The sequence below is a fragment of the Pimephales promelas genome, chromosome 22 (assembly GCF_988280905.1).
Source record: "Pimephales promelas chromosome 22, fPimPro1.hap1.1, whole genome shotgun sequence".
Taxonomy (NCBI): Eukaryota; Metazoa; Chordata; class Actinopteri; order Cypriniformes; family Leuciscidae; genus Pimephales; species Pimephales promelas.
This window is the reverse complement of record NC_142790.1, coordinates 22,667,263-22,687,107: the sequence shown is the minus strand read 5'-3', so window position 1 is coordinate 22,687,107 and position 19,845 is coordinate 22,667,263. Positions and strand designations below refer to the sequence as shown.

Here is a 19,845-nt window from a genome sequence, read left to right as displayed (position 1 = left end):
ATTTTCCCAGTTCAACCTCATTATAACAAAAAATGTCTTTCAGCCGGGACTCACTGTTCCTTCTCATTGATTGTTGTGATGTTAATAAACTGTACTCAGGTCCAGACTGCGGTTAGTAACTATGGCAATCTCAATGACTAAATCAGAGTAAATAAAACAAGATTTTACAAGACAGGCTCGCCAGGAGGCACGGGCGGCCTTTCCTTCACTAACTCAGAACAGACGTTAATTACACAGTCACACCTCCTGAACACAGAACACTCACACACGCAAGACCACCAACAATCGCCTTCTGTCACTGCAGCAAATATAACATGAAATCTATCGAAAAATGCTTTAGAGCTTCCTCAAGAAGGAAAGGAGGCGAAAGATTGACACTTTAGAGAGAATCAGATACCTTGAGGGATTCTGTCTGCAGGCCCAAGCCCTTGGTGCAAAGCTCCATGACGGAGTACGAACAGAACGTGTCTCTGACCCGGAACTGACTGACAGCCAGCAGCCACAGAGCGGGGTTCACCTCCAGCTCGGACGGGGGAATCAAGATGGACTGATGCCCTGAATACACACTTCACCCAGCAGGAAGAGAACGCAACGTTACCACCACACAACACAACACAAGAGCAGAGGAACCTGCTCACCCTGACAAATAAGACACATCGGGAAAACAACACATCAGTCAAGCGGGACAGGAGCTGAGTACACACTTTACGCTAGAAGACACAGCACAGCATAAAAACACACACACTTGTGTGAACGCAGCACAAAACCAAGATTTTCCAAGGCAGCAGTCAACTGAGAAACTGGTTCAGTAATCATGTGGCTCTTTAGTTTGCAGAGTGTTAAAAAATACTCTGATGGTGAATTGTACATGGATGATTGAATTGTTAGACATCCAAAAAAAAAAAATGTAAAGAATTTTTTTTTGAATTGTGAAACTTTAAAAGCAAGAATGTGGAGGCACTATTTATTCTTCTAAATAAAAATCTGCTATTTGAGTTACACAAGTGGGAAATTGGATATAACTTTAAAAAGACAGATTAGTTATTATTATTAAACCATTTTTTACAAAAGTCTTGTAAAAAAATAAGTTCAAAATAATTAAAAAAAAATCATTGGCAAGTAAAATTCTATAAAACTAATATATCTAATATAAAATATAGTAATAAATATATAATGAATAAAAAAATAAAAAAATTCACCTATGACTGAATACTGAAACCTGAACATTCCTTTAAAATCAACAGTATTGCAGACACAGCATGCATAAGTTCATAAAGATGCATTGTTTATAGTATAAATCTTGTTTTTCAGATTGTAAATTCAGGCATGAACGTGGTAGTCTCTCACCTGCAGAGGCACCAGAGGACAAATCCAAGGCCACAGTACGGATCCAGGCAGATGGCCACCTCACGAGAGGGATACAACTCACACTGGAGCTTTATAGAGCGGCAAAAGGCACTGGTGGCTGTGTGGGACATCTGAGATGATGTATAAAAAGATTATTATATAAAAAAAAATGATTATACAGTTTAGCCGGCTTAAATGCTTAATTTTATTCATGAGGACAATTCACACCGCACTGGACAAACGCCAACAAACAAGTTGGCAGTTGCATTTAGAATCAAACAAACAAGCAGCGTCCTGTTCAAAACCTGGTTTCATCTCTTAACAATAAAACAGAAAAGTTCATCTGGGCACATGACACCTGATCTCACCTATTGTAAACTTTCCGGGTTTTTTTGAATTGGAGAAGTAAAGAGCCAGGGTTTCTCATTTCACACAAAACAAGAGTGCTCACCTTTACTCCTGCAAGCATCCCTGTAGTGGAGACGCTGAAGTCCAAGTAAGCCAGCGTGTCTGGATTGGAGGGTTTGTAGAGCTGAGGGGGCTTCTTCTTTGGCAGATCATCTTGAAAACATGTTAGATATTAAATGAATGTTCATGTAGACTTTACATTTTTTGAAGAAGCCATCTGGCCCACTCTCACCTGTGTCCAGAACAGGAGGCCACGACCTGACGTCCACTGCGGCAGACGCCTCCTTCGACTTCAGGAGCTTGGATATGATCTGTGAGGTCATCACACATGCTGATCGGCTCACCTGAACACAAATTCATATATTAGCGTTAATTGTTTTTTTCTTTCACAATTCATTTACCACATATGGACAAATCTCAGGTCAACACACCTCCACAATCATTTTCACAGTGGGCAGGGTGGTGGCGATGTTCTGGGGGTGTGGTGGTCTCACTGTGATTGGCACACAGCCGGCATACAGGCATCCGTAAAAGGCAGCAATCAGATCTATACCTGTAAATTATAAACACATATTCATATATGTGTGGTATTTCTGTAGATTTTTTATCATGGTCTCAATTTATCGGACAAGATCGTTTCATACGGCCAGTCAAATATCAAGCATAATAGAGGGCCTATTATGCCCTTTTACAAAGTCTTGATTTTATTCTTGGGTCTACTAGAATAGGTATTCATGCTTGAATGTTCAAATAACATTATTTTTCACATATTTTACATTGTTGCAGCATCTCTCTTCCCAGTCTGTCAGCAACACTCTGTTTAGTTCCTGTCTCAATGAAGACCTTCCATTCAAATTGGTCAGTTGAATCAGTCTGTTTTGATTGGTCAACCACTTTGTGTATGTTTGAAAATAGCGTGGCCCTTACTATAACCATGAGTTTAACACAGTACGAACGCAACTCGACCAGGCCTCTCCCTATTTACTGTATTTTGCATAAACCAAATATTGTGTCATGTACATTCCAAGAAGAAAACTCAAGACTATAATCGTGCGCGTTGATATAGAGATTAACTCCCTTTGGAATGGACTTTGTGCTTTGTAACTTTGCAATACACATTAAAGAAAGCTGAAAATGTCAAAAAACACAATATACACTCTTTAAATAAATTATGACCATTATATCAAAGCCAGACTGTAATGTTTCTGGAGTCCTTCCTCAGACATTGTCAGGGAATATAATCTTAGTCATATTTACTGTGATAATTTGAGAGCCCTGCTTTAGAGTATGATAATAATGTTAATATAGTGGGACTGATCACAGATTTAGAGCTGTAGATTTGGTGTCGAACTGATTTAGAACTGATGGTGTCGTACCAGGTGGGTACACCAGCGCAACGTGATCACCGTCCTGCAGGTGGCCTCGCTCCATCAACATGGTTGCTATCTTCTCCGCCCGCTTATGCAACTGAAGACACGTCAGTGAGCTCAGGACTGTTCCCTGCATTCACACACATACACAAACATGTCAATGATACAGTTTCCTCACAGTTCTCAACTTAGGATGAGATATCACAACTTTTATGGAGGGCATGTGGTGTTCAAAATAGCCTGCGATGACAAATGGTAGCAGTTTTAGTTCATTAAAAAAAAAAGTATCACTTGCAAACCAGGCCAAAATCATTTATGATGCCAATTCCTACTCCCTAGAGGGGGAAATGGTGCAGAAACTGAGATATTTCTTTGTACACTTCATGCACAGAATAATTTAGCACTAGAATGGTAGTGGTGTTATTTAATAAAAAGAGTTTCTCTTTAAAAACCACAAAAAAAACAATAAAATAAATACTTTAAGTAAAAAAATGCAAAAAATAAATTATATATACACGCATATATATATATATATATATATATATACACACACACACATATATATATGTAAATATACATATACATTTATATAAATAAATACATATATATATATATATATGTATAAAAATATATTTTTATTAAAAAAATGTAAAATAAATAGTAATATTGACCCCAAACATTTGAATGGTAGAGTATGTACAGTATCTATCTTACTTATAACATGTCATACCCTTGAGCTGAGGAGGGTGAAGAGCACATGATCCGGGGTGGTCTGGGCTCTCCACTGCAACACCTCAGACAGGAAGAGGAACTATGGGTGGAAAAAGAAAGCCTGTGATGATTATTACAAAATCCAAGACATTTGAGTATTTAAGGGAGATTACATGATATTCCCAAAATCTGATTATCATTAAAGCTTGCAGTTCGGCGTTTTTCCTCTTTGTCGCCATCTCTGTTCGAAATCTGCAATTGCGGAATTATCAACTTCACGTGAGTCGTACTTCAACACCCTCGACACGGCACAGTCATCAATCAACATCTGTCATTGTTCATAGGGGTTGTGTGTGTGTTTTATGAGGTAAAATTTATTAGTTAAATAAATGTTATTTGAGAAATTAAACTCCAAGGCAAGCAGAGAGTTTCGAACACTGGCTGGTTATGTATTTAATTTGTATTTTGGATCATTTATAACCCAAAAAAAGCTATGGACTGCAGCTTTAAATCAGAAAATATGAATACACAAAGTTCTCATTAAAATGCTCACATACAAGTAGGACAAACAGGTGGGTGTTAACAAATCTAATTAACCTGATTCAATCTATTGTTTTGCCAAATGCAATGTTATAAAAGAGACATGACATTTGACTGTAACTGTTAAAACACAGGATGCTCTTTTTTTGCAATTAGCAAGACCTGTTAAAGTCATTAGTAAGCAGTGCTGGTGTTATTTTAAGGAGCAAGTGAATGCAGTCATGGGTTACCTCATCTCCCAGTGTTACTCTCACAACGGATCGCATTCCTCCTCTTAAAAGCATGAAATAAAACTATTTCCATTCACTCAGCGGGCCTGATTTTCATAGGTATGAATGGATGGAAGAATGAGAAAACAACAAACACAAGCTTTGCGGTGTAAAAATGGAAAATAGTCATGTACGGCTGTGACTCCTTGAGTGGTGCAGATGGCGGAGGTAACATTTGTTGGTGTCAGACAGAGCATACCCGGCCATGCAGGGCTGGAAGGGTGTGAAGGAATGAGCGAAAGAGAGAGGATGAGGAAGGCATGCAAGAGACAGCAGTCAACAACTGTTGCAGCACTGTGTATGTGTGCATATTTCAGCCTGTGCACATGTTTGTTTGAATGTGTGTGAGCATATGTGGTTCGTGTGTGAGGCCAACAGCTGTGCTTGCGGTGTATGTGTGTGTTAAGGATACGGTGTTGTGCACAGCGGACAGGCTGACGGAATAATGGTTGCCATCTTTCAGCCTGAGAGGGCAGTGTAATGGATTGTATTAGGGTTGAGGTGGTTGACTGACAGCACAGCAAAACCAAAGACATCAACTCAACACTAACAGCACAAAAAAACAACCAAACCAGCCCTCCCAAACAGAGCCAAGCGTGCAATACTTCATCTAATGGAGTACTCTGGTTTCCACAAAACGGCTTTTTTTAAAATCCTAACTTTCCAAAAAAAAAGGGAATGTTTTAAATGCATAAAACTGTCAAGTTCTGGTTTGGTGACAGTGTTTTAACAGTTTCCCAGAATGCTGTCTGTAGGGCTGAGGGGAAGAGGTCTGAAGAGCCGTCAGGGGTCAGTTCCTCTACCACAAATCCAGTTGGGATGATTACCTCGTGCCACACAGTGTCCAAAACCAATGCTCGGCGAGAGCCAAATATGTGTAATAAGTTGGCCGGTAACTTTATAAGAGGCTGCAACTTGTTTAAGTCCAATTGTAAGATTGATCATCTGACTCCTGCTGATGTAAGTGACACAAGCGATTCAAATCCACACCAGCTATTAAATACAAAACATCTGTTGCGAATGCACCCATCGTCAAAAAACGTGGAAAATTTACCATCAGAGGTTTAATTAAGAGGCCTAAAGTTATCCATGTGGTGATATGTGTGGAATATTCCAAACATTAAGCCACCAAAATGAAAACACAGAAGAAAATCACAATCTGTATTCAAGTGTGTGACAGACGCAGAAGAATGAATCATCTCATATATTTCATGCTGAGAAAATGAGCAGAGAAAAAAAACTGTTTGCATTTTATTCTTTATTTTTATTACTATTTTTATTACTTTTATTATAATACACTAATTTATTTGTATTACTTTTTGACTCAGATGCTACATCTCCTCTAAAAGCAATTATAAAGCACCCTGAGGCAGTTTAATGTATTGCGACGCTGGCATTAAAGACAAATATATGCCCATTTCTGTGGCTGCATGGTTTGCTGGTGGTGAGAAATGATGAGAGGGGAGGGAGAATGAATGGAGTGGCAGATGAAAATCAAGGCCCCATGGTACCACACACACACCTTTCTTGCCTGATCATTGTCTTCGATCTGGCCCAGATCTCTGCCACTGGCCTGAGCGATCCTCTTCCCTGAGACCAGGTTTCCCACCATCACAGAGGCGGGTCCAATCTCTGCAGGACCGAACAGAGGAAGCACCATCACAAACAAGCAGACGACAACACGCACACAATTTCTGGCACTTCTAATTTCGTGCGACATCTGAGGTGACCTTGCCGCAGACAGACCTGGCTGTTTCTGTCTGGGTTTTGGCAGGTTAGTGACGCAGGTGTGAGGGCACATTAGGACGTTACAGGGATGCAGGGAGCCTTCCAAAAACAGCTGCTTGGTCTCCGACAGGTGGATCCCTCCCAGCGGAGTCTTGGGGAGGGTGTTGGCGGGCACCAAAGCCAAACAAAACACCCCAACGTTGTGGATGCTGTCTATCGCCTGCAGAAAGAAACACGTTCGATTGTCAGGTGAGGTTTAAAAATAGACTTCGTAAGAAGCCGAGAAGAGGCTGCCAGCTGAGATCTGATGCAGCCGCTGACCTTTACCGATGCCTTGGGGAGAACCGAATTACCAAACGGGAATTCAGGAAGTGGAAGGAAAAAAAAAAAATACCATATTTGCAAGATTAATGACCTACAACAAAAGAGTGGAATGGAACCGTCTGGGTGGGTGAAGTGAAGGCCAACCTCCGTGCCTGAATGCATCTTGTTATTTTTACATGCCGGTAAGGACTCGTAAAGTGCTGACGGAAAGTACACAGGTCAGCAATAGCGTGATCTCTAATTCAGTTTGGATGGTGACTGGGGTTACGCAGCGATTAAGGTGACTCCCGCCAGACTGGACGGGAATAGCAAGTTGCCGCCGCTCGAATCGATCGGCAAGGGTGTGTATAGAAAGGACAAATACCTGCAGTACACGGCTCATCCACTGGAAGCTGTCCTCTTCTGTGGAGTCCGGCCGCTGCTCGGCTACGACAACAATTCTCTCGTCATGAAGGACCGTCACAGAAAACACCGCTATCCTGAAGATGGAGATACAGACAGGAGATATCAGACTAACCCCTAAAACATCTCCAAACAGGAACTAGTGGCCAGAATTGAATTTAAAATGATTTAAATTTTAAAATTTAATTTATTAAGATTAGTATTTAAAAAACTAAATAAATAATTGTAATATTAATAATTACATGTATTATTTCTTATTATAACAATTAATACAAAAAATAGTAATATTTAATAATTATAAATATTCATAATGGTAAAAATCATTATAATACACAATAATAAATTAGAGTGAATTCAAATAAAAAAAAAAACATAGCTGAATTTAATTAAAACATTTATATTAAAACTAAAAAACTGTAAAGTGTTGCAGACCGATATTATCGGCCGATATTAGACATTTTCCAAACTATCGGTATCGGCAGTTATAATGGCCGATAAATGAATATTTCAAAAATAAAATAAAAACGGACAAAACACGCTTGAACCATGTCATGAGTGTTGGAGTTGTATAGTTTGTCCACTATCGTTTGTACGATACATACATTGCTTGAATAACACTTAAAAGAACATCCCCATCAGTTCTCTTAACTCAAATAAGCATGACAAAATTTGTGACTATCATGTCCAGTTAAAAAATTAAAAAATTAAAAAAATAAATAAAATATCGGCCGATATATCGAAATATCGGATTTTTAAAACCCAAAAATATTTGTATCAGTATCGGCCTTCAAAATCCTTTATCGGTCGGGCTCTAGTGTCAATATAGTTTTTATTAAGAATTCGTTTATTTCGTTTTAGTGACACTACGTATATTCAGAATGTTTGAATCTGATTGGTTGTGGAACGTTCTAAGTTAAAGAAACGCACGGCTAAAGTAGTTCCAGGCAGGTCTTGACCACATTACAGTTCCACTTTGCAAAATGATTTCAGTTATTTCAAAGGTTTTTACAGCCTACAACAGCAAAAGAACAAAACACACAACGACACTGACCAAAGAAATAAATATAGTGAATAATAGGATAAAAACAACAAAATATTGCCATGCCACAGCCATTTTGGAGTTACTGGAAAAACTCACTGTTGCGCACCCAAAATCAGAGAATCTCCCAGCCAAATCAGAAGCGCAATAGAAAAATTCTTAAGTTACTGTAAGCCATCAGTAAATTTTATTCACTCGGTACACCTACAGTAAATGCTGTATTGTCTTGTATACGGTTTTTTTTTTATCAGTTCCAATCCAATCATTAAATACACAAGTTAGTTTTTTCTTGCTTTATTGAGTTTCTCCATTTAATGCAACTTAAATTTACATTTATTACATTTATTCATTTAGCTGACGCTTTTATCCAAAGTGACTAACAATTGCTATATATGTCAGAGGTCGCACGCCTCTGGAGCAACTAGGGGTTAAGTGCCTTGCTCAGGGACACATTGGTGTCTCACAGTGGATTCGAACCCGGGTCTCTCACACCAAAGGCATGTGTCTTATCCACTGCGCCATCACCACCCAAAAATGGCGGAAGCGTAGTGCTGCTGCTGGGGACTGGTGTTGCAATGGAACGCTCTATTGGCTTTCACTTCTTGTCAATATACGTTCTTTGCTTTAACTTAAACTTAATGAAAATGAGAATTGCTGCCTTGGCAACTAGCTAAATAACAAACAAAGTAATAAAATAAAAAAGTAATGAAAATGTATGCTATATTATATTATTACTGTAACACATCTGATTTACCACACTGCATAAAGCTTTAAGAAAACTGATGAACAAAACCTGAGGTAATTTCACAGAAGCAACTGAAACAGAACAACTCCACCACAACACGTAGAGTACACGCTCTTGCCGCCCCAGCAGGTGTTAAATCCATTTAATTTGCACTCAGCATGTCCAAAGCAAACAAGCTCATGCGCTATATATACCACACGGCCTTTGACGAAGAAGAAGAATGTTTTGTTTGTAATGTGTTCTCACCTGCCCCTGTACACAAACTTCATGGGCTCCACCGCTAGCGCTGTGGCGACAATATCGTCAGCGTTGTGTCTCCGTCCACTCACCACCATCAGACCATCCATCTTTCCAGACACAAACACCAGCCCACCCGGGCCTATGAAACCCAGCAGCCCTGTACGAGTGAAGGGGTACTCGCTGATAAGCGCCCCAGAGCTGCTCATGGGAAAAACCTGTCAGCCAACAAAACAAAAGACAAACATTTAGATCAAACTATACATTTGTAAATTTAATACAGCATACAAAATGTGGAAGTTCACTCTTGGCTATGGAGTAGAGGTGCGCATAACCATGGGATTCGACACAACAGGACAAGTGTGGAGTGTGCTGAGTGTGGATACACGAGGGAAGATACTGATATGTGCACGGGAATCGGGAGAACAAAATTACTTCTAGGTTCCCACAAAATATAATTATCTAATAACAACAGCATGAAGAAATCTGTCACTGGAGATCTGAAGTGTCATAAATGTGGAAATTGAAAAAAAAAAAAAAATAGCCTAGAGACAATGGAACTAGACAGAATCCAACAAGGACCGGGAGTGAAAAATCCACATGGACCTTTTCCTACGGGCTTTTGTGGGCGGGAATGGGACAAAATGTGAAAGTTTAGGGCGGGAACGGGATAAAATAGAACATATTGTTTTAGTTAGCTACTTGTGGTAGCGGGATTGAAAAATCCATCCTGTGCAGACTTCTATCATAGAGTCTGATTGATTGAAAATTGAAACTTTACATTTAGATTTAAACTTGTGGACTTCATGTAGGCTCAACAGATTAAGAGTACTAAATGACAGAAATCTAGAAAGATTAGCCACAAATACCCAGATATTTGGCTTATTTCACTAGCCGAGTCCAAAATTAATTTCAATGATCTGGCATTATTTTATTTGGAGGCTAGGGTGAAGTTTAATGGCCTAAAAAACAATTAATTTAAGTCTATGAAGTTTTTTCTTAGAAAATAGGCACCAAAATAGTTTTGGACAGTGAATATTGTATACTTTTGTGTCATTTGGTGACATAATTTTGTCACCTCAGAGTGACACTTCTCAAAATTGAGCCTTTTTTTTTTGTAATTGCAACTTTATAGTGTATCTCACTATATTATACTGTATTTATATGCATCTCAAAATTGTGAATTCATATATTATAATTACGACTTTATATCTCAGTTGCGACTTCATTTCTGATTGCAACTTTATATCTTACAATTGCGATTTTATTTCACAATTTAAATTTCATTTTTCATAATGGTGACATTTTATCTCACAAATCCAACAATTAGGGCTTTATATCTTACAAGTGGGACTTTTTATCTCAAATCTATGACAGTTATTAGTAATTGCAACTTTATATCTCATAGCGTGACATTATAGCTCACATTTGTGATTTTCATTTTAATATCTCACAATCACCTGTTTTATTTTTATCCTCTATGAGGTGAAATCAGGCTTCAGATATCAGACTTTATGTGAAAATGCCCTACTCATTATTTCCGAGCAATTTAACAAACAAGCCAAAGAAAAGACTGTGATCAGAGCACTTTAACATCAGTTCAAGCAGAGGTCTAGGGATTGTGGGTAGGAGAATCTACAGCCAAATCGATCTCACTCTGATAGGACACAAACCTCAAAGGTGTTTTTTGTCATGCCCGAGAGCCCATAATATGACATTCCCGTGGCGATGGAACACACACACAGCTCTCCGATCTCATCTGTTCGGCACAGCTGAGGAACTCCCTCTGGTTTGACCACACACATCAGAGCTGCACATACACAACATCAATAAACACATTACACACTTTATGAAGCAGTAAATACAGCACACAGAGAGAGGCGTACACATTACACAATGCCCATCTTTGATGGCTCTTCTTTAATGCTAAACATGCATCAATATTTACATTGGCACATTCGAGACTTTCTCAGAACCATTTGTGCATGTACATGTGTGTACCTCCTGGCATCACAGTGCCCACGTCCTGTACGGTGAGTACGGACAGGCGCTCCTCTGAGTCCACTCTGATGACACCGTAGCTCAGACCCTGCATAGACAGAACTCCTCGACCCGGCGGCTGGTTACTGTCATCTGTAGGCCTAAAACGAGAAATGAAATCCAAGATCAGAGCGGTTGTGGATCAAACTTAACAGTGACTCTAATGCAATGTAAACCCGAAAAGGAAGCTGGTTGGTCTAACTTGTTTTGATGGACAACCCTAAGCCCCACCCACATTCATTAATGTCCTCTGAGCTAACAGATATGTTTGGCAAAGTACAGCAGGCTTTATTTGAGCATAAAACAGGGTGTGCCGATGCAGCATGCAGGAAATAATAGTTAAAACTACAACTAGTGTGCTCCACACTACATAGGGAGCCTACTAAGAAACTGATGGGGAACTTGGAATTGGCTCCAACAGCATTTGATTCGCCACTCTATTTTTTATATTTAGTAGTTCTGTATATAATGCAAGTATTTTTATAATAAATATTTCTTGCATCTTGAGTGATTGTTTTCCCCCCACAGTGCTTTAGGGATTGCCTCTGTAAAGGACATTCAGTCAAAATGTGACTTTTCCCCGAACAACCGTCGTGTCGGGTGTGTGCTTAATGTCTAATTCTTTGAAAAGCTGTCTAAGTTTTGAAAGAAATGTTGGACCAATCATCTAGAGCTCTGAAATGAAAATGAGAACGAGGAAGGAAATTATTACCAGAGTGAGAAATATTCTGTAAACCACATGGGCCAAACCAAATGAGTGCAACGGGTGAAAAATGAGGTTACTACTAGTTTGCTCTGTAAATCCACATATGACAATGACGTAACTTCTTTGATGACAAAAACAGCGGAATTACGTTTTGTTGGTTGCCACTGAAATAACTTTTTCCTCTGACTTCACTAGATGGTGAAATTTTCTTCTATGACACTCTTCTCTTTTATTAGCTTTCAATTCATTTTACTTTTTGTTCAAATTCATACAAGCTGTTCTCATCCTCAAATTTGTCATGAGAGAGAGAGATGGTCTGTTAAAAGGTCCAACGATGGAGTTAATCCTGTGGAATGAAAACCATATGCTCTGCGTTCTGTCACGAGTTTGATTCGGTCACAAAGCAAAGATGTCAGGACTATTCAGGGCTGTAATTATGGAGGCAGCCTAAAAAAATACATTTTCTTGTAAACGGTTTTGGAAAATTGCATTGAAGACATACACAGACTTCGGTAAAGCTTTCTCGATGAACCATTAACTTCTGTCAATCTGTCTGTCTAACCAACAGGAAAATGTTGTCCATATTTCCAACATTTTTCTGAATCTTTTGGAATACCAAACTCATAAAAGGGACAAAAAAATCTAAATATTCTGGAAGGAAGTTTCCAGGGTGAGTGAGTGGTCAATGTGTCAGCACTCCTCTCACCTCCTGATGGCCACGGTTAGGGCTTCAGCTGAGCTGGCACATGGACAGATGACCTCTGGACGTAGACCTTTACTCTGGAAGACATTGAGGAACGCGTCACATGATGAGATGGACCCTGCAGAGAAAGGAAGAGAACATTACGTACTACTGTGTAATGTGAGGCCTTTCTCATGTAACAGTTCATACTTTTAGAAGTATCCTAACATTGCAGGGTACAATGGGAACAGAGCTCTTAAAGGGATAGTTCACAAAAAAACACCCAGTTTAAAGGGGCCATGTCATATAGTTTTTGCATTTTGCACCAAAACAATTTACATGACCAGCTTTAGAATTAAACAGATTAAAGCTTTGAATATTGAAGAACAGAATGTAACTTGTAAATAAATATGTAAATAAATTATTTATGTAAATAAATAAATATATTATAAATATATTATAAAATATATTATATATATTTATAATAAATAAAATGTATAAATATTCTAAAAAAATAAAAATCTGAATGTTCATGACTTTAATGTAATACTTCATGTTAAAACAAAAGAAATAAATGGAAATTTTATATATATATATATATATATATATATATATATAAACACACACACACATATATTTTCTCTAAAACTATCATTATTGCAATGCATTAGTCAGGAACTTGTGGCTCACCAGGTTTCTCACCATTTACGAGTATATGATCAAAAAAAAAAAGTGTTTCCTGCAGAGAATTATTTTGTTTTACAGCCTACAGAAGTTAATAAAAAGTCAATTCACGATAATATTGCAAGATTTTTTCGACTTTGCTTTGCACAACACCAATCAATGTTATGTTTGCTGGCTACACTCACTGTTTGGAAATGACAACTCTTAGTCATAGTATGGACCTAAATTAAGTTTTTGTTGTTGAAATGTTATTAAAAAAAATACATGTTTTTAGAAAAAAGTAAGGTTATTTTTTTATTTTATTTTTTAATTACGGACCCTTGTTCAATAGCCTTTTTTTTCCTTTGAATTAAAATATGAGTGTTTCTGAGATTCACCCAAATGTTCTTTGACTGGAAAGGACTCCTTGTGTTATAAATTTTCAGCTATGTCTCGACAGTACATCAATCCATTCATCTTAAAACACCAAAAAAAAAACCTTGACCCCTTAAAACCATTTTACTTCTTGTATCAGAAACACACTGACTGTAGGGGCATTTACATTGGCATTTGAAGGAATGTTTTGTCCTTCAGTGTGTCCATTTGTGTATTATGTGTCTGTAAACGTCAGGAAAATGGCTTCTGGGCATCATCTATCCTGACTCATCTCTTCTGTGAGTTATAATCCCAGAGGGCATACATTTATATTACACACTTATGAATGATGATGCTTTTAGCTTTTTTCAGGTTGCTGGGTATGTAAACAGCTGCTTAAACCTTGTTTGTTTCCAGTAAGAGGAGTATTTCAAGAAACAAACAGGTGTGAGAGGAAGGTTGAAGGGAAAGGAAGGAGAGAAAGAGAGAAAGCTCACATGGGTTGGATCCGTCGGCCACCACCAGCATGCGCAGAGAGCTCAGGTTGATGTCTCTCTGATCTCGGTGAGCGACTAGAGCCCAGTGCATATCCCTGGACTTGACACAAGCCACTTTACCTACACACAAACACACAAATTTACTACAAAAATCACAGGAATGGCCACACATACAAAACTATCAAAGAGCATTGTGACGTCAATATAACCAATTCACAAAACATGAGCAGAACAAATTTCTGAGTAAACCTTTAATGGTCCCTATGATGGTTTTTACAACTGATTTATTTCAAAATTTTTCCCATTCATGTTTCATGAAAAACTACCAGTAAGGTGTCTATTCATATCAAGTCTAAGCACAATGCATACACATATTCATCAACTTAAAGTCGAAAAAAAAGTGGTAAAAAGTGATTCCTATAGGGGATATTTGTTTTTAATGTTAAAGTTCGATTAAATCATCAAAATATGAGGAAAATATTGTATATTTTGTATATATATATACAATAATAAAATAATTCTGTTTGTGCATGCATTTATAATTTCTTTGTAAGACTGCCTGGCCAAAAATTATGTCCGCACAATGTGTGTAATAATATGTTGTTATAAGGACTTGGGAGTAAACATTTTTGGTGATAAAAATCAGTCGTATCTGACTGGGTGTAGATCGTTTTGGTGTAAAATTTTGATTGTGTACAAAAAAAAAAAGTCAGACAGACCTTTATATTGACACACTTTCTGGATCCAGGACAGAGGGTTGACTTTCATCAGTGAGTATGGGATGCTGATTACATGCATCATGTTCATGACACTCTGGGGAAACAGGAAGTGACATATTATCACCCTGAATGTGTAACATATGATCTATTGTTTACATTATTTTTTCCAGAAGTATGACTTACAGTTAGGATTCCATGCCACAAACCCACATCCTTTTTAAAATCCAATACATTCACTATGATTTCAGCTGAAAGACAAGAATAGAAGATACATTTACAATTTTATTGTCCGAGAAGGACTGGGGACCGACCTGACCTGACCTGTGTGTGTTCTTGTGGGACTCACCCTCTGTGTATCCACAAGACTGCGTTAGGGCCTGGCAGTGTGTAAGAAGTGCAATCCGTGTCACTGTCACGCCCAAAACACTCCCATCTTTACAGGTCTTATACTGTAAAACAATAAACAGTGTCATACAGGGCAATCATTAACAAGAATTAATGCATCAAATCCCTTTACAAACACAGTTTGTATGCCCGTTAACAAACTAATGTAGTAAAGAAAACCTTTGAAGAACTTGTCCAAGTCATATTGTATTTCAACTTTTAGGACAAAAGATGTCATCCCCACAATTCTTTAAAAAAATTTAATTGGAATTGATAATGGTAATTGTAGAAAATTCTATTACATTTTAATAATAATACCTTTTCCATATTATCTATATAAAAATAGCTTTTTTTATTCCCAGTAATTATAAATGGGTAAAAATGTGCTTTATTGAATAATATATATACATATTTATATATATACCCACATTAATTACATTAATTATGTAATATGAAAGTAAGATTATTAAAAGTTAAGAAAAACTTAAATAGCACTTCACAAAAATAGAACACTTTTATATGCATGAGATGAAAAAGTATTATTAAAATAAAATATATATACTGTATATATACTATATATATATATATATATATATATACACAGTACATATACAGTATATATACTTTCATATTACATAATTAATAAATGTGTTAAAAAAAGCCTTAGTTTCCTTTAAAGAGTAACTACGCGCCTGGTCAGAGCCTGACTCCACACACTGAGCCCACTGAGACTGGTCTCTGTGTAGGCAAGGGCGTGGTTAGCTAGTGCCTGCTTACATCAAAGGGCAACACAACTTCCAATAGGAAAAATAAACTGCAGTAGCCACCGTTCAACCTGAAGAGGGCAGCACTCAGATGTTGTTACACCATATATTGTAGAATTAAAACACTTTATAACAAAATGTCAAAAAAAAAAAATAAATACTTGAATAAATGAACAGCATTAATAAACCCCCAGTCTTACAGATCATTAACTTAAGAAAAATGGTTTTAGGGTTTAGTTACACTTTAAGTAAAATATAATTTCATTTTTTTTTTTTTTTTTTTGATTTTGGCAGTGAAGAGTCTTCTTCTGTACATGTTTCCATACTGTACTGAAAAGGCATGCAGTAAAACCGAAATCTAACATCGGCCAAGCACCGTGGACATCTGACACCCAGCCACTTTGCACAGACTCTCAGATTTCTGGGATCTGGTGAGGAACATTGAGACAGCTCACTCAAAACTGGTTCAATAACATGAGACCAGCCCCACTCCATCAACCAGCATCTTCTACAAGAGTCCCGATTCACAATTAAACAAACATTAATCATTTATCATCCATTATCCTGCGACTCTCTAATGGAGGCAGCTGTGCCCAGCATGCTGATAGGAAATATTGATTTCTGTGGCTCGAGACATAGAATATCTACCAATCAGATATCATAAAACAATTAAAGTGGCTGGTGGGTGCAGCATATGGAAAAACAATCCCAGACTGTTGGTTTCCACTTCGGGAAAATGTCTGCGCGTGTACGGCCGGTGAAATAATTTGAATCAACTGATATTTCCATAACGGCTATAATTCCGTGGGCTAGCTCACTTCTATGTAGGCGGTGTCGTCATTTGCATCTTTGATGTGAGGGAACCAATCACGTGGTGGTTTGGACAGGTGTTTGGATTCCGTGACGAACCATAGCAGCTTTGGCCATCCTGATGAGTGGGTGGGACCAAACAGAGGAGAACACATAAATATTCATACCAATCTATTAATATTCATGCAGCTTGATGAGTCAACCATGACTATCATTGCCATTATTAGAAGTGATTATCATTCAAAAGAATGATAGTGAGTGATTAGGGTGACTGGCTAAATGACTGCGTGTGTCAGGATGAGAGTAAGTCCATCTTTTCTCTGTCTTGGGGTAAATGACTATCCTCTCGGGACTTCTTAATCATTACAACAATATCACAGAGTCTTAACTTCTACATTTTCTATTTATATCTTTTCTCGTCTTACTGCGGCCCAGACAGGGCAAAAAATGCTGACTGAATGCTCATATAACATCACACGCATGATACGGCCCATCATGCTCTTGATGTTTGCTCACCGGTCCACATTTTAATACATTTAAAAATTTAATTTATTCCTGTGATGGCAAAGATGGATTTTCAGCATCATTACTCCAGTCTTGAGCGTCACATGATCCTTCAGAAATAATTCTACTATGCCGATTTGGTTTTTAAGAAACATTTTTATTATCAATGTTGAAAACACTTGTGCTACTCATCATTTTTTCAGGATTCTTTCATGAATAGAGAAGTTAAAAAACAGCATATATTTGATACAGAAATTTTGATCCCACTTTATATTAAGTGGCTTTAAGTACTATGTACTTACATTTAAAAATAAGTACAATGTACTTATATTGTGCTCATGTTGTATTGTAAATCACTTTTGGTGCTATTGAGGTGGGATACGGGTAAGGTTAGGGACAGGTGTGGTGGTATGGGTAGGTTTAAGGGTGGGTTTAAGTGTAAGGCATGGGTCAGCTGTGTAATTACAGATGTAATTACATAAATTAATTACGGCTGTAACTACATGCTGGTATTTTTTAAATATAAGTACAATGTAAAAACATCTATGTACACAATAAGTCCATTGTATCAAATTATTAATTGCAATGTAACTACATGGTAATTAAAGCCACTTAATATAAAGTGGGGCCGAAATTTTTTTTAGAAACAATGTTTGCAAATTGTGGTTGGTGGTTTACATGTCAATCAGATGGTCGGTGGTTCTTGGCCATATTTAGCTGAAAAGAGGACATGACATTACACTTATATTCTGGCTGCATGCCACTATACATCACTTTTGGAGTTGTGTAGTAATGCACTGACCTTTGAACTGTGGTATTTCCCCAGTGGGTCCTTTCGGAAGGCCTTTGTGGCAAGCGTCACTGGTCAGAGCCACTGTAACCCCACAACTGCCCAGGAGAAAACCGATCTGTTGACTTCCTGCATCCTAATACACACACACAGAGAGAGAGAGAGAGAGAAAAAGAAATAGGCTAAGACCAGCTAAAAATCCATCATCACAACAGCAGCAAAAATACACTGCAGGGGAGGTGACGGCCTACTTATTACAGACAGCACACTGAGAAAAGATGTTTACCCATAATACCTGAAAATCTCTTTTATCTTTGTTGGATAACAATGGTATTTGAATATGGAAATCATTGGTGTCATGGCATTTGCAATTCCAAGGTCATTAGTTCAATTTCCTTATAAAATGCCAAGCTTGAATTGGAGAAAAGCATCTGCCAACTGCATAAATGTAACTGAAAATTATCATCAGACACAATCACTGTGTCATGGTTCTCCCACTTTTGCTGTGCTATCAGTCAAACATGCAGAAAAACACACAGCTGCTATTGGACCTGACAGAAGTTTATTGGTTTCCTAAGTGCACTGCATGCAGAGGAAGCCAGAGAGTGTTCTGCCAGTTTCCAGGTCCTTTCCTGGAATTTTTGGACTGATGATCATGCTGACTCTTGCCAAAGCTGCTCTCCTCCTCTACTTCGACCACTAAAATTCGACATGCATATCTTAGGCAATACCTCAACCTCGAGGGGTCTGCGCTGATATATTCAGCCTGACATTCTAAAAAGATAACGGATCTCAAAATAGACAGAGAACTGGAGAGCGAGACACGGCAATATTTACAAGATCAAGTTTCCAGAAGGCCTTTGTAATACGTTACCATTAAACATGAATCATAAACAAATATTAATATTTTGCACCGTAAAGACTGTTAGTTTGGCACTCGATAGTGTGAATCCATGCTGAGAAGAAAGATCTGCAGGGGAGGATTGTGTGTAGGTAGGAACTATAACTTGTTACGGTGTCAAAAAAGCAGACCTGAAGGTTTAAAGAATGTGTCAGTCATTCATGGACTCTCATGGTGGTATATTTAGTCTCACCTTTCGGGTAAGTGGCACTTCGATGGGTACGGGCACCACCTCTGCCAGAAGGCAGCCGTAAAAGGCGACCATAAAGGCAGCGGGATCGTTGTTGGGGAACACGAGAGCCACCTGCTCGTGGAGTGATAAGAGAGGAAAGGTGTCAGACTTCAGACACGAGCGTATGCTAATCTGACAGGGACATGCTTTAAAACCGAGGCATGCGGCAGGAAACGACACTGTCATTAAAGGAAGGTTCTGGATTCAAAACAAGTTATTTTCTATGTTCAGCATCTGCGGCATGTTGACGATTACCATGGTCATTTTGATTCGTCCCTCGTTATGTAAAAACAGATAAAATTGTACATACGTCGATATAATTGAAGTCTATGTGGCAAGGCATTCCAGAGGGTTTCAAAGCAGCTCGAATTTTGTGTCATTTTATTGTTTTGTTTATTTTTTGTTTTGTTTTTTAATAAATCATCCTTTTACCAGTGTAGGCTACTATTTAGACTGTAAAAAGTAAACAGATTTTTTTTTTTTTTTTTTTAAAGGTGTATTTTAGCAATCTAACCTTGCCTGATGTGTATTAGTGTACACAAAATATTTGTATATTTGAAAATTAAGGAACAAGACAAAATAATGTTCTGTGGTAATCGACAGCATGTAGACGATAACTTGTATTGAACTTGAAATTGGATCTGGCTTTAATAGGTTC

The 19,845-nt window shown here is 37.9% G+C and overlaps 1 protein-coding gene across 9 annotated transcripts in view; it reads right to left on the bottom strand.

Moving 5' to 3' along the window:
* Positions 1 to 19,845, bottom strand: part of dip2ca (DIP2 acetate--CoA ligase C (putative) a) — a 97,698-nt gene that overhangs the window by 12,936 nt on the left and 64,917 nt on the right. For 5 of the 9 annotated variants that reach the window (XM_039684793.2, XM_039684795.2, XM_039684798.2 and 2 more), the window contains 21 exons: positions 19,149 to 19,259; positions 18,067 to 18,190; positions 16,769 to 16,878; positions 15,149 to 15,251; positions 14,986 to 15,050; positions 14,803 to 14,896; positions 14,084 to 14,203; positions 12,573 to 12,687; positions 11,122 to 11,261; positions 10,794 to 10,930; positions 9,130 to 9,338; positions 7,062 to 7,176; positions 6,392 to 6,593; positions 6,168 to 6,277; positions 3,856 to 3,936; positions 3,132 to 3,255; positions 2,187 to 2,308; positions 1,988 to 2,099; positions 1,799 to 1,908; positions 1,348 to 1,478; positions 398 to 566 (listed from right to left, as the gene is read on the bottom strand). In XM_039684793.2, the coding sequence (XP_039540727.1) occupies positions 398 to 566; positions 1,348 to 1,478; positions 1,799 to 1,908; positions 1,988 to 2,099; positions 2,187 to 2,308; positions 3,132 to 3,255; positions 3,856 to 3,936; positions 6,168 to 6,277; positions 6,392 to 6,593; positions 7,062 to 7,176; positions 9,130 to 9,338; positions 10,794 to 10,930; positions 11,122 to 11,261; positions 12,573 to 12,687; positions 14,084 to 14,203; positions 14,803 to 14,896; positions 14,986 to 15,050; positions 15,149 to 15,251; positions 16,769 to 16,878; positions 18,067 to 18,190; positions 19,149 to 19,259 (2,604 nt within the window). The remainder of the gene's footprint in view (positions 1 to 397; positions 567 to 1,347; positions 1,479 to 1,798; positions 1,909 to 1,987; positions 2,100 to 2,186; positions 2,309 to 3,131; positions 3,256 to 3,855; positions 3,937 to 6,167; positions 6,278 to 6,391; positions 6,594 to 7,061; positions 7,177 to 9,129; positions 9,339 to 10,793; positions 10,931 to 11,121; positions 11,262 to 12,572; positions 12,688 to 14,083; positions 14,204 to 14,802; positions 14,897 to 14,985; positions 15,051 to 15,148; positions 15,252 to 16,768; positions 16,879 to 18,066; positions 18,191 to 19,148; positions 19,260 to 19,845) is intronic. The other 4 variants (XM_039684794.2, XM_039684797.2, XM_039684799.2 and 1 more) reach the window with 1 other exon arrangement.